We start from the raw sequence: 15,776 nt of genomic DNA, 5'->3' as shown, positions 1-15,776 counted from the left end.
CTACACAACACTACACTACACAACACTACACTACACAACACAACACTACACAACACTACACAACACAACACTACACTACACTAACCACACACAACACTACCACTACACAACACTACACAACACTACACTACACAACAACACTACACACCAACACTACACTACACTACACCACACAACACTAACAACACTACACCACACAACACTACACTACACTACACTACACAACACACACACACAACAAACACTACACAACACTACACAACACAACCCACACAACACTAGCACAACACTACACACACTACACTACACTACACTACACACACTACACAACACAACACTACACTACACAACACTACACAACACTACACCACACTACACTACACTACACTACACAACACTACCACACATACACCACACAACACTACACACACATACACTACACAACACTACACCACACAACACTACACTACACTACACACACAACACTACACAACACTACACTACACAACACTACACTACACTACACTACACTACACTACACTACACTACACTACACTACACTACACTACACTACACAACACAACACTACACTACACTACACTACACAACACTACACAACACTACACTACACTACACTACACTACACTACACAACACTACACTACACTACACAACACTACACTACACTACACTACACAACACTACACCACACTACACTACACTACACCACACTACACTACACTACACCACACTACACAACACTACACTACACCACACTACACTACACTACACAACACTACACTACACTACACTACACAACACAACACAACACAACACAACACTACACTACACAACACTACACAACACAACACAACACAACACTACACTACACTACACTACACTACACCACACCACACAACACTACACTACACTACACTACACTACACTACACTACACTACACCACACCACACAACACTACACTACACTACACAACACAACACAACACTACACTACACTACACTACACAACACTACACTACACTACACTACACTACACTACACACACACTACACTACACAACACTACACTACACTACACTACACCACACAACACTACACTACACTACACTACACAACACAACACAACACAACACTACACTACACTACACTACACTACACTACACTACACAACACTACACTACACTACACTACACAACACTACACTACACTACACTACACTACACTACACTACACAACACTACACTACACTACACTACACTACACAACACTACACTACACTACACTACACTACACTACACTACACTACACTACACTACACAACACTACACTACACTACACTACACCACACAACACTACACTACACTACACTACACTACACTACACTACACTACACTACACTACACACACTACACTACACTACACTACACTACACTACACTACACTACACTACACTACACTACACTACACAACACTACACTACACACACCACACTACACTACACTACACAACACTACACTACACTACACTACACACACAACACAACACATACACTAACTACACAACACTAACCTACAACTATCACAAACTCCACTAACGCCTTACACTAACACAACACTACCCTACAACTACACTACACTACACTACACCACATCCACACTACACAACACTACACTACACTACAACATACACTACACTACCCACACTATCACAACCTACACCAACACTACAACTACACTAGACACAACACTACACTACACTACACTACACTAACACAAACACTACACTACACTACACAACACTACACTACACCACACAACACTAACACAACCCTACACTACAACTACACTACACCTACACCATACACACTACACTACACTACACACACTACACTACATCACTACACTACCACTACACACTACCACTACAACTACACTACACTACACAACACAACACACACAACACTACACTACCCACTACAACCTACACAACACAAACACTACACTACACTACACTACACTACACCACACCACACTACAACTACACTCTACACTACACAACACTACACTACACTACACAACACTACACTACACCACACTACACTACACTACACTACACGACACTTACACTACACTACACTACACCACACTACACTACACACATACCACACAACACTACACTACACAAAACACATACACTACACTACACTACACCACACAAGCACCTACACTACCTACACAACACTACACTACACTACACAAACACTACACTACACTACACACACTACACTACACAACACCTACACTACACTACACTACACAACACAACACTACACTACACTACACAACACTACACTACAACACACACTACACAACACAACACTACACTACACTACACAACACTACACTACACAACACTACACTACACTACACAACACTACACTACACTACACTACACAACACAACACTACACTACCACTACACTAACAACACTACACTACACAACACTACACAACACAACACTACACTACACAACACAACACTACACTACACTACACAACACAACACTACACTACACTACACAACACAACACTACACTACACTACACTACACAACACAACACTACACTACACTACACTACACAACACTACACAACACTACACTACACAACACAACACTACACTACACTACACAACACTACACAACACAACACTACACTACACAACACAACACTACACTACACTACACAACACTACACTACACTACACTACACAACACTACACTACACTACACAACACTACACAACACTACACTACACTACACTACACTACACCACACTACACCACACTACACTACACTACACTACACCACACCCCACTTCTCAACATTACGCTGTGACACCGGCGCTACACTGTATTACATTACACTATGCTACGTTTATATTACGTTAACTCTCTCCATACGAACGGCGAAAGAGACGACGTTAACAGCGTTTCATCCCAATTACCATCATCAAAATATTGCAAGCGGAACGCTCTTATACTGAAGAGGTGAATGTTGACAAAAAAATACCACAGTTCTGACGACGGAAGCTAAAGGTTGGGTCATTCAGACACCCACTGGACATCCGAGGGGTCTGTGTAGAGGAGAAGAGAGGACTGGCCGTACTGAGTGAGTTAAGCTACCCAACTGTACGCTTAACTACACTATTTGTTGCCGTGGGTTCTTTTTTTTAGTGCGCCAAGTGCGTGCTGCCCAAGGGACCTCGGTTTATCGTCTCATCCGAATGACTAGACGCTCAGTTTGATTTTTCCAGTCAAACTTGGGAGAAAGGGGTTAAAACGGATTCTGTTAATCTTTCACAAAAAAAAAAAAAAAAAAAAAGACAAAACAAAGACGCATTCCCAAGCGTGTTTAGGAACAAAGCGAAATCTCAATATAAGGGCCAGAAACGTTCAACACTGAATAATAGAAACAGGCACAGTAACGTCTACTTCTTTAAATGATCGCATTTGAGCTGGCAACGTGGCAAACACTGCATCTAATTGGAAAGGCAATTAGTCTGTAGAAAATGCGAGTCTGTCAATGACCACTTCCGGTTTCCGGTCTGTCTGGATCTCGCTGTTCTCGGAGGTGCCAACATGCAGACGATGATACAGTTTATCCTCTCTACCTTCCCCATTCATGCTTTCTCCAATTTTGTCAGCTCCTGACGGCTGTACGATTGATTCCAGACAGCTGTATTTCTCTTCTTTTCTGTCACGTGTTCGAGGTTTGGAGCTGACGATGTCAGGTTCTGACTCACGGAAAAGCACAGGCTTTGGGTTCGTGGTTTCAGGGCCAGGCATCGTTCTGGTGCGGACCTCGCTGTTTGCAACATATTCAAGATGGTTGTACACAGTTAATCGTCCTGTAGTTGTGGCAGTTCAATATTTGGGTTTCCGTCCTTCATGGAACGACAGTGGTTTCAAACGAATGTCCGGCATGAACCTCGCTGTTCGCCAAATAGTCAAGAAAGTTTTACACAGCTGGTCGTTGTCGTGTCTATTTGTTTGGGGTTGTCCAAGATGGAACAACAGAGTTACCAAGTTAAACCGATCTCTCAGTCAAAGAAAGCTACTCACTTGCGTAGCTTTCGTCGGCGATCCGGCCGGCTTCATCAGCGCAACTGCTGGGTAGAGAATTAGCAGCTGTGCGCATCGCCATGAGCGTACTGACGACAATGTGACTTGACGAGTGAGGAGTGCACCGACGGCAGGTTGTGTCGGCCCCGGTCACGGTTGAGGGTGGAGTTCCTGGCGGTGATGTGGACTGCCTCCTTTACTCCCCTCTGGAACCATCTTGCTTCTCTGTCGAGAGTTGTAGTTTTCTTGCTTGTGTCCGACACGAACCTCGCTGTTCGCCACAGGGTCAAGATGGCTGTACAAAAAGTTTTCTCACTGTTCCTGTGACGGATTCTTGGGGTGTTTGTCCATGGTGGAGGGATGACGTGTTGCAGGCTTCTTCCCTCGTGGTGGGTTCACGGCGGTTTCCCAGCAAGCAGAACATCTGGTTTACGGCGAGGAGACGTGTCCGAGCTAGAACCGGTTTTGCCTTGACACTCTAGACAACGACCGACCTGCTCTTGCTGAAAGTGTGGGCGGGGTGTGTGTGTGTGTGTGTGTGTGTGTGTGGGTGGGGGGGGGGGGGGCGAGGGGGTAGAGGGGGTAAGGGGGCCGGGGCTGAAGTGCTGGTGGTGAGGACAGAGTTCTAGTCCTTGTCTATGTGATCACCCCAAGTCTTCAGCTCCGGACGAAGCAGATGCTCCAGGTTCTGGTATGTCGGCACGAAATGATGGGGTGGGAGTGGGGCAGTTGCTGCTGTTGGTTGGGGTGGGGGATGGTGGAAGAGGGATCAGAGCTGGTAGGGGTGGTGGTTGGTAGGGTAGGGGTGAGGTAGCTTAGAGGTGGTAGGATGGTACTGGTGGTGGTGGCGGTGGTGGTGGTGAGGGTGGGGGTGAGGTAGATTAGAGGTGGTAGGGTGGTACTGGTGGTGGTGGTGGTGAGGGTGGGGTTGAGGTAGGTCAGGGGTGGTAGGGTGGTACTGGTGGTGGTGGTGGTGAGGGTGGGGTTGAGGTAGGTCAGGGGTGGTAAGGTGGTACTGGTGGTGGTGGTGAGGGTGGGGAGTGAGCTAGGTAGGGGTGGAAGGGTGGTACTGGTGGTGGTGGTGGTGAAGTAGGTTAGGGGTGGTAGGGTGGTAAAGGTGGTGGTGGTGGGGAGTGAGGTAGGTTAGGGGTGGTAGGGTGGTAAAGGTGGTGGTGGTGGTGAGGGTGGGGGTGAGGTAGGTTAGGGGTGGTAGGGTGGTACTGGTGGTGGTGGTGGTGAGGTAGGTTAGGGGTGGTAGGTTGGTAAAAGTGGTGGTGGTGGTGGTGAGGGTGGGGGGTGAGGTAGGTTAGGGGTGGTAGGGTGGTACTGGTGGTGGTGGTGAGGGTGGGGGTGAGGTAGATTAGAGGTGGTAGGGTGGTACTGGTGGTGGTGGTGGTGAGGGTGGGGTTGAGGTAGGTCAGGGGTGGTAGGGTGGTACTGGTGGTGGTGGTGAGGGTGGGGAGTGAGCTAGGTAGGGGTGGAAGGGTGGTACTGGTGGTGGTGGTGGTGAAGTAGGTTAGGGGTGGTAGGGTGGTAAAGGTGGTGGTGGTGGGGAGTGAGGTAGGTTAGGGGTGGTAGGGTGGTAAAGGTGGTGGTGGTGGTGGTGAGGGTGGGGGGTGAGGTAGGTTAGGGGTGGTAGGGTGGTACTGGTGGTAGTGAGGGTGGTGGCGAGGTAGGTTAGGGGTGGTAGGGTGGTACTGGTGGTGGTGGTGGTGAGGTAGGTTAGGGGTGGTAGGGTGGTAAAGGTGGTGGTGGTGGTGAGGGTGGGGAGTGAAGTAGTTAGGGGTGGTAGGGTGGTACTGGTGGTGGTGGTGGTGGTGAGGGTGGTGGTGGTGGTGGGTGAGGTAGGTTAGGGGTGGTAGGGTGGTAGGGTGGTACTGGTGGTGGTGAGGGTGGTGGTGAGGGTGGGTGGGGGGTGAGGTAGGTGCGATCGGGAATGGTAGAGGTGGTGGGGAGAGAGGGCGGAAGGTGAGGTTCAGATAGGTGGGAACTGATTGGTAGGCGTGGCGGTAGTGTTGATGATGGTTGGGTGGGTAGGCAGGTGGGGTTTAGGAGAGGTAGGGGTTTGTGGGGAGGTGAGGGAAGGGTTAACCAGGTGGAATGTGGAATGGGGGTTACAGAGACCTTGGGGTGGCGGATTTGGGGGTGAGGTTGATGTAGGTGTGACTGGGGTTGGTAGGGCTGGTGGTGGTGGTGGTGGTGGTGGGATTGGTGAGGGTGGGGGTGAGGTAGGTTGGATCGCGGTTGGCATTGGTGGTGGTGGTGGTGGTGGTGGGATTGGTGAGGGAGGGGGTGAGGTAGGTTGGATCGCGGTTGGCATAGATAGTGGTGGTGGTGGTGGTGGTGGTGGCGAAGGTGTTAGTGGGGATAGCGAGCTCGTACACAGTGCTGTAATAATCCCCGTCTCCGGTTCCAGACAAGGCAGAAAGGCAAGGCCGTGGTCTCCGAGCACAGAAGGGCGGGGCGGCAGTGGGGTTTGTTGTGGTGGTGGCGGTGCAGCGGGTTGGGTAGGGGACGGTACGGGTGGTAGTGGCGAAGGCTGATGTGCCTGCACACAAGTGATTATGGATGGACATTTCATTAATCATGCGATGGGCGCAATAGCCGAGTGGTTAAAGCGTTGGACTGTCAATCTGAGGGTTCCGGGTTCGAATCACGGTGATGGCGCCTGGTGGGTAAAGGGTGGAGATTTTTACGATCTCCCAGGTCAACATATGTGCAGACCTGCTAGTGCCTGAACCCCCTTCGTGTGTATATGCAAGCAGAAGATCAAATACGCACGTTAAAGATCCTGTAATCCATGTCAGCGTTCGGTGGGTTATGGAAACAACAAAATACCCAGCATGCACACCCCCGAAAACGGAGTATGGCTGCCTACATGGCGGGGTAAAAACGGTCATACACGTAAAAGCCCACTCGTGTGCATACGAGTGAACGTGGGAGTTGCAGCCCACGAACGCAGAAGAAGAAGAAGATTAATCATGCGAATTTCACGATCTCTCCGTTTGTCTGTCTGTCAAATGATCGGTGTAAGGACAAGCCCAGCGGTTCCTTTTCTTTTGAGGAAGTATCTGGGTTTGTTCCAAAGTACCTCTTGTTTACCTGTGGGTGCGTTGACGTTGCTAGCTGAATCGGTAGCATAAACTGCATTGACCTGTAGTTGTGTCCCTTGTGAATTGAGATAATTACCACTCTTTACTATTTGTCTGTATCTGTGTTTGTCTCTGTCTCTGTCTGGTTGTCGGTCTCTCTCTCTCTCTCTCTCTCTCTCTCTCCCCTCCCTCTCCTCCCCCTTGTCTCTTTCTCCTCTCTCTCTGTGTCTCTCTCTCTCCTCCCCCACTCACTCTTTCTGCATCTCTCATTCTTCGTGTTCTTCGGTCATGGGCAGCAACTCCCATGTTCACTGGTGTGTACTCGAGTGGGCTTTAGCGTGTATGACCGTTTTTGCCCCGCCATATAGGCAGCCATACTTTGTTTTCGGGGGAGTCAAAACAGATAATTAAAGAAGACAATCTTCAATCTTACCTCCATGTGGACGGATGTTGTTCCCATCAGCGACTATGTAGCAGTAGTGATTGTTGTCGGTGCTGTTCCTCATTCTGTTGAAACCATAGCAACAAGAAAGTGCTGAAGCTGTGTGCGAATCAACGAATAGACAGACAAGCACAACGAATATCTTCCACTGGAAAAAAAAAATCAAGGTATATATGAATCAGTGAACAGATAGACAAATACGACGATTATTTTCCACGGAACAAATCAATGTCTATTTGAATCAATGTACAGACAGACAAATAGAACGAATATTTTCCAAGGGAAAAAAATCAAGGTATATATGATTCAATGAACAGACAGGCACATACATCAAATATTTCCATGGGAAAAAATCAAGGTATGAATAAATCAATGAAACAGACAGACATGTAGAACGAATAGTTTCCATGGAGAAAAATCAAAGTATATATGATTCCACGAACTGGCAGATAAATTCGACGAATATTTTCTATGGGGAAAAAGTCAAATGAGCTTTCAGCTCATTTCAGTTTCATGCACACGTACACGCTCACGCGCACGCGCACGCACAGAAACACACATTCTCACCATCCCCCACCACCATCCTCACCACCACCAAGACGTACATTCGCGCGCACATACACAGACACGCGCATGCGAAGAGTCTGATACACATGGTTATGTTGTTGTGGATGATGTTGATGATGATGATGACGATGATGACGACGATGATGATGATGATGATGATAATGTTGATGATGATGATGTTGATGATGACGATGATGATGACGACGATGATAAAGTACCTCCTCTGAACGTTTCTCCGCTTTATGCAGTAACACAGGACTACACCGTTGGCGATGGTGACAACAGCAGCGACAGCGGCGGCCAACCCGATGACAAGATAAAGAAGATTGCCACAACAGCCATCGTCCTCATCTGTGTCATCAGACAAAGACACCACCTCATCGTCATTACCCACGACACAAGTCACCATTGTGGATGTTTATCGTCACCCAGACATCTAATCAGGCATCATCATCATCATGATCCCACGACAGAGTCATCGGCAAGTCGATGTGTTGGTCGTGTAACGGAAAGAAGCAGGGCGAAAGTGGGAATCGAGCCCAGCCCCTCACGGATACTATGTTGGCAGATAAGCGTCTTAGCCACTCGGCCACATTCTTCTCGTGGGTAATTGGTGACATCCTTGCCGATGACTCTGTCGTGGTTCATGCATGTTGGATATTTTCGTGTCTCCATAACCCACCGAACGCTGACATGGGTTACAAGATCTTTAACGTGCGTATTTGATCTTCTGCGTGTGTATACACACGAAGGAGGTTCAGGCACTAGCAGGTCTGCACATATGTTGACCTGGGAGATCGGAAAAATCTCCACCCTTTACCCACCAGGCGCCGTTACCGTTATTCGAACCCGGGACCCCTTTCTTCAAAGTGTGACAGGAAAAATCGAACAGAGCGTCTAGTCATTCGGATGAGATAATAAACCGAGGTGTCGAGTGCAGCACGCACTTGGCGCACTAAGAAATAACCCATGGCAACAAAAGTGTTGTCCTGTGGCAAGATTCTGTTGAAGAATTGTGCACCCAGGTACACAAATGACATATGCCCACAGTCATGGCCCGAATAGCGCGTTGGGTTGGTCAGGCATCTGCCTAGCAGATGTGGTGTAGCATGACGCCTCCTTGAGATGCTGAAACTGAAATTGATACCCACTACACGTACATCAGGAATCACCTTATTGTAGACATTGGTCATAACTACACGCTGTCTTCTTCTCTTCTTACTATGCCCATGGGTTGAACGAAAAATAAAGTATGTTAACTGCCTATCTTATCATTCTGTTTGATTAAAGAACATGTTGTTCCCCCCCCCTCTCTCTCTCTGTCGCTCTCGCTCTCCATGTCTCTCTTCATATCTCTCTCTCTCTCCGCCACCCCACCCACCCTCTCTCTCAGAGCTCTACATCCCTCTTGGCGGCTGTTGTCGGACAGCTCACTATCATTGTTACATCATTACCTGAAGAGGTCATCGTTGATACAGAATCCGTGGTGGCGGAAGTGGTAGGAATAGTGGTGACGGGCGAGTCGGTGGTGGTAGGAGTGGTAGTGGTGGTAGTCGTCGGAGTGGTGGTGGTGGTGGAAGTGGTAGGAATAGTGGTGACGGGCGAGTCGGTGGTGGTAGGAGTGGTAGTGGTGGTAGTCGTCGGAGTGGTGGTGGTGGTGGAAGTGGTAGGATTAGTGGTGACGGGCGAGTCGGTGGTGGTAGGAGTGGTAGTGGTGGTAGTCGTCGGAGTGGTGGTAGTAGTGGTGGTGGTGGTGGTGGTGGTGGGTGTGTGGGTAGGGGAGGTGGGACAAGGTCGTCGTTGGTACTGCAGATTGTCAATGGCGATCACAGAGGACGAGGGGACAGTGTAGCCGTGTCCTGCGATCTTGATCTGGACAAAAAGAGAATGCCTGAGCTGTTATCTTTTCTTTCTTTCTTCCCATCTGTCTGCCTGTCTGTCTGTCTCTGCATCAGCATTTCTCTGTCTCTGTCTGTGGTTTTGAACCTCTGTTTGGACGTCTGTCTGTCTGTCTTTCTGCATCTGTTTCAATCTCGCGGTCCATCTACATCAGTTTTCACAATAAACTCATTCATAAAGAATTCAATTTAGCCCTCTGATCTTTCCGAGTCGAGCTGGAAAACAAAACAAAGCAACTAAATGGACTTTTACACACACACACACACACACACACACACACACACACACACACACACACACACACACACACACACACACACACACACACACACACACACACACATATATATATATATATATATATATATATATATATATAGAGAGAGAGAGAGAGAGAGAGAGGGAAGTGTATATATCATACGTTTGTCCTGACAACTTTGTTTTTTTGTTTGTTTGTTTTGTTTGTTTGTTTGTTTTTTAATACAACAAATCCATATTTTATCCAAAGGGGAGGTTAGGATGTTGAGCAAGCGACAGCTGTTTCATATTGTGGAGTGTTCATCAGGCCTGATACTTGCTGCCACCAGGGACAGAAAGATAGCGAAACGAAAAATATATTGTTTAAGAAATAACGGGCGCAATAGCCGAATGGTTAAAGCGTTGGACTTTCAATCTGAGGGTGCCGGGTTCGAATCTCAGTGACGGCTCCTGGTTGGTAAAGGGTGGAGATTTTTCTGATCTCCCAGGTCAACATATGTGCAGACCTGCTAGTGCCTGAACCCCCTTCGTGTGTATCCGCACGCAGAAGATCAAATACGCACGTTAAGATCCTGTAATCCATGTCAGCGTTCGGTGGGTTATGGAAACAAGAACATACTCAACATGCATACCCCCGAAAACGGAGTATGAATGCCTACATGGCGGGGTAAATAAACAAAATGGTCATACACGTAACATGTTACATGTCTGTCTGAGTGTGCATGTGTGCGTGCCTGAAATCTGATTGAATGATACAGGAAACGAATGATGAGCGCCCAGTGGCAGCCGTCGTCGGCTCTACCCAGGTAGGAGCCTGTTGTTCAAATGACTCGTGTTTGTAAAGCATTTAGAGCTTGGTCGACGACCGAGGACAGACGCTATATAAGTATCAATATCAATCAATCAATCAAAAAGAAATATCATATAAACACGGAAGTAGTCGTTTCACCATCAGAAACAATCGGCCAACCCAGAGAGAGAGAGAGAGAGAGAGAGAGAGAGAGAGAGGAGTGTCTAGATTGCTACAGAAGATATGTGTGCTGGTGTGTACTTTCTCAACAAGTCTTGTCCGTGTGTGTGTGTGTGGGGGGGGGGGGGGGGGGGGGGGGGCCGGGGGGGGAGGGGGGGACGGGGGCGGGGGGGGAGTTGGTTGGGGGGGATTGGAGGGGGGGGGGGGGCAGGTTTTGAGTAGAGGACACCCGCAAATTACACACCTTAAAATTGCTCCCTTGTCCAATGGGGATGAACGCAGAACGCCATTCAGCATCGCCGCCCGAACGGACAGTCCAGAGATAACGATGATTACCGCTTTCATCAATCTGATATACATTGATCGTATTGGCTAGCCGTGAGTCAAAGGCAGGGGTGAGTATGTACTGGAACGCAAGGCAATTTTCTGTGCCCGTTACTGTACACGTTTTCCTCGTTATCAGCAGCCCGGATTTGTTGCCATTCTCTATCCGAGCGAAAGAGCCATCTGGAATCGATTTGAAATTAATGGATGTTTTAATTTGTTTAGCTCAACTGCCACTTGTCTGCATGATAAAGTTTTATAATCAACACGTGGTGAGTATGATTGATGAACATCTTGTTGTTATTGTTATTTCTCATCTCGTCGTCGTCTTCGTCGTCGTCATCCTCCTCCTACTCCTCCTCTTCCTCACCATCCTCACCATCATCATCATTATCATCATCACGACTACGACGACGACGACCACCACCACTATCATCATCATCACCACTACGACGACGACCACCACCACCATCACCACCACCAGTATCATCATCATCCCCATCACCAACAACACCACTACCATAACCATCATCATCATCATCGTCATCACCATCAACAATAACATCATCAACATCAATGCCATTAAGATGATCAACATTATCATTATTGTTGTTATTATCATCACCGACGTCGTCATAATGCTGCTGCGCCTTATAAGGGTAGCAAATTAAAACAACAACAACATATCTTGATCAGTTTTGTTTTAGTTGTTACCTTCTTCTTCTTCTTTTTCTGCTGTTGCTAGTGCTACTACTACTATTACTACTACTGCTACTACTACTACTACTACTCATTAGGCTGCATATCACGTGTTCCCCTGTTTATTCACAATATTGCACATGATTATTTCTCACACACCCCACACACACACACACACACACACACACACACACAATACACACACACAGACCTCCACCCCCACCACCCCCACACCACACACACACAGAGGCCTTGATTCATGTATGGTTACATGCACTATGTCATTTTATATGATACTGAAAACCGCCCCTGACTTGACAGTCTACCAACTTTTGCACGGGGAGAAAAAAGATACTGGATAAAAGCATAGTTCTGGTAATGGCAAAACCTTTTATTGTGTTTTACAACACGAAGCTGACAATTGGCAAACACACACACACACACACACACACACACACACACACACACACACACACACACACACACACGCATATATATATATATATATATATATATATATCGAGAGAGAGAGAGAGAGAGAGAGAGAGAGAGAGAGAGAGAGAGAGAGAGAGAGAGAGAGAGAGAGAGAGAGAGAGAGATGACTGAAAGCTCGTTTTATGCGAAATCAGTTGTCATATAGGAATAACATAAGTAATCAAAAACAAAAAACAAAACCAAAAAAAAAAAAAAAAAAAGAAAAAAAAGAAAACAACAACAACAACAACAACAACAAAACAAAGCAAAAACAACAACAACAACAACAAAACACCCCCCCCAAAAAAAACACAAAAAAACAAAAACAAAACAAAAACAAACAGCAACAAAAAACCTCGAAGATTAGCACTCTGTCAAACTTCTCGAAAACTTTTGTTTTTCCCACTCACCAAAACTCCAGTCACCAGAGTATATCCATGAGCAGTCTGTGATGCCGTTGGAAAAGTCACAGGTTTCTGGCGAGAAACAGAAGGAAATGACTGACTATACCACTGGAAGCACAACAGAAATAAGTCCTTATTTTCACGGTAGTTAATGCTTGTATATATATATATATACATATCAGCATTAAGAAAAGCCTTCATGATGTAATGCTAACTTGGAGCACAGCTTTATGAATACTTGGATCTCAACATGAACATCGATGAATGATACTTGACGTAAAGATACATCTTTTTTGTTGTTGTTGTTGTTGTTGCTTTTTTGTTGACACCCGTCCGATCAGTTTCTACATATTATTGTTTCCCTTGATTACACACTTCTATGGAGAGAGAGAGAGAGAGAGAGAGAGAGAGAGAGAGAGAGAGAGAGAGAGGAGAGAGAGAGAGAGAGAGAGAGAGAGAGAGAGAGAGAGATTATGACAGACAATATGAAAAACGGATACAGAGAAAAGAGAGAGAGAGAGAGGAAAAGAGAGAGAGAGAGAGGGAGAGAGAGAATTATGATAGACAATATGCCACACGGATACAGAAGAGAGAGAGAGAGAGAGAGAGAGAGAGAGAGAGGAGAGAGAGAGACACTGGACACTGGACACTGGAATTATTTATTGTCATTGCCAAGAAAGGTCTTTTGACAAGGGGGCAACAACATAAATCCATATATTTTAGCTTCAAAACAACAGAACACTATATTTTTTTCTGAACCCTTCAGTCAGTTTAAACCAAGAAAATATGCAATACTTGGAAACACTTAAGTCACATCCTGACAAAAACTCAACGAAACGGAACTAAAGAAAAACAACAATGTAATGATAATAAAATACCAAAATGAATGGAGACTGACTCGACCATCCCTTCAAAAATACATCAAACCAATACATACTGCCTCAACAATACACTCAATTATGCAATGTTATATTTTCTGTTTTATCCAAATAAAATAGCAACTTCTTTACTAACTATAATTAAGTCTCTTCTATACTGTTAATACTATTCTGACTTATGTACCTTTGTCTCATTGTTTGAGCTTCTGCAATGAATTTAGCGACAGATCTAATTATGATTTCATTATCACATGACAAAACAGTAACAACATCATGGCTTTTAGCCATCTCTGTTTTAAAGAATATGCATTTTTCTCGCATAGTAGTATAAATTTCACACTGAAAAAGAAAATGTTTTTCATCATCCACTTGGTATCCACAGAGAGGGCATGGTGATTGTATAGAAGTCCCAGGTGAGGAGAGAGAGAGAGAGAGAGAGAGAGAGAGAGAGAGAGAGAGAGAGAGAGAGAGAGAGAGAGAGAGAGAGAGATTATGACAGACAATATGAAAAACGGATACAGAGAAAAGAGAGAGAGAGAGAGAGAGGAAAAGAGAGAGAGAGAGAGGGAGAGAGAGAATTATGATAGACAATATGCCACACGGATACAGAAGAGAGAGAGAGAGAGAGAGAGAGAGAGAGAGAGAGAGAGAGAGAGAGAGAGAGAGAGAGATTATGACAGACAATATCACACACGGATACAGAGAAGAGAGAGAGAGAGAGAGGGAGAGAGAGGGGGAGAGATTATGAGACAATATAACATACGGATACAGAGGAAAGAGAGAGAGAGAGAGAGAGAGAGAGAGAGAGAGAGAGAGAGAGAGAGAGAGAGAGAGAGAAGACGTACTCGAACTCGAACGTTTAAATGTACATGGGCCTTAGGCCACAATACAAGGGAACCCTTATCAATGGGGTGGGCGCGGGGGGAGAGGGTGTCGTTGAGAGAGAGAGAGAGAGGGACAGAGACAGAGACAGAGAGAGGGAGTGTATCACCTTTGCCCTTATACAATGGCAATATCAAGCCGGATACTCATTTTTCTGGTACAACACTTTCGTCCAGTATCTTGTTAAATAATTTACAATATGTTTCTGTCAGCAAAGGAACACTGTTTATGATATATTCATTACGAATCATGTCTTCACCGGCACTTTTGCCTTTCTTCAGTCGATGGCTGAAGCAATTTCATCTTCAGTAATACATGCATTTAAAATATCGTCATTATCCTCTAAATTGATACTGTGCATTGCCGTTGTACTGTCAATATGTTCATTATCATTAACGTTAAGGTTGCTGAAATGGTGAAACGTCTTCTAAATTTATGGGACATGATGTTTTCTTTTTCTTTTTAATTCTATTCCATATTTCTCTTGAATTGCTTTTGCGTAAACTTCGTAATTCTCTGTGCCATTTTTTTTCTCCACCACACACATACAAACACACACACACACACACACACACACACACACACACACACACACACACACACACACACACACACACACACACACACACACACACACACACACACACACACACACACACACCTATTAAACAAAACCTTGAGCACAATGAACAACAATATTTAGTAAGGATATATTGATAATATAACCAAGAGAGAGAGAGAGGGGGAG

At 45.8% G+C, this 15,776-nt stretch overlaps 1 protein-coding gene and 1 long non-coding RNA gene across 2 annotated transcripts in view; both read right to left on the bottom strand.

Moving 5' to 3' along the window:
- Positions 1-3,572: 3,572 nt before the first annotated feature.
- LOC143286329 (uncharacterized) lies at positions 3,573-11,657 on the bottom strand. Its single transcript, XM_076593871.1, has 6 exons — positions 11,646-11,657; positions 9,695-10,112; positions 8,459-8,591; positions 7,665-7,738; positions 6,382-6,687; positions 3,573-3,925 (listed from the first exon to the last, which is right to left on the bottom strand). The coding sequence occupies exons 1-6, from the start codon at positions 11,655-11,657 to the stop codon at positions 3,573-3,575; spliced, it is 1,296 nt and encodes a 431-aa protein (XP_076449986.1).
- Positions 11,658-11,708: 51 nt separating this feature from the next.
- LOC143286532 (uncharacterized) overlaps positions 11,709-15,776 on the bottom strand; it is a 5,522-nt gene continuing 1,454 nt past the window's right edge. The window contains exons 3-4 of the long non-coding RNA XR_013055825.1: positions 13,275-13,340; positions 11,709-11,874 (exon numbers count right to left, since the gene is read on the bottom strand). This is a non-coding gene — a long non-coding RNA (uncharacterized LOC143286532). The remainder of the gene's footprint in view (positions 11,875-13,274; positions 13,341-15,776) is intronic.

The sequence above is a fragment of the Babylonia areolata genome, chromosome 10 (genome assembly GCF_041734735.1).
Source record: "Babylonia areolata isolate BAREFJ2019XMU chromosome 10, ASM4173473v1, whole genome shotgun sequence".
Taxonomy (NCBI): Eukaryota; Metazoa; Mollusca; class Gastropoda; order Neogastropoda; family Buccinidae; genus Babylonia; species Babylonia areolata.
The sequence above is the reverse complement of the archived record's forward strand: the minus strand, read 5'-3'. Positions and strand labels throughout refer to the sequence as shown.

Coding starts and splice junctions, on each gene's coding strand:
- LOC143286329 (XM_076593871.1), bottom strand. Junction 8,592..9,694: donor ATCAACGATGACCTCTTCAG/GTAATGATGTAA, acceptor CTGATGACACAG/ATGAGGACGATGGCTGTTGT. Junction 7,739..8,458: donor CGGAGAAACGTTCAGAGGAG/GTACTTTATCAT, acceptor TGGTTTCAACAG/AATGAGGAACAGCACCGACA.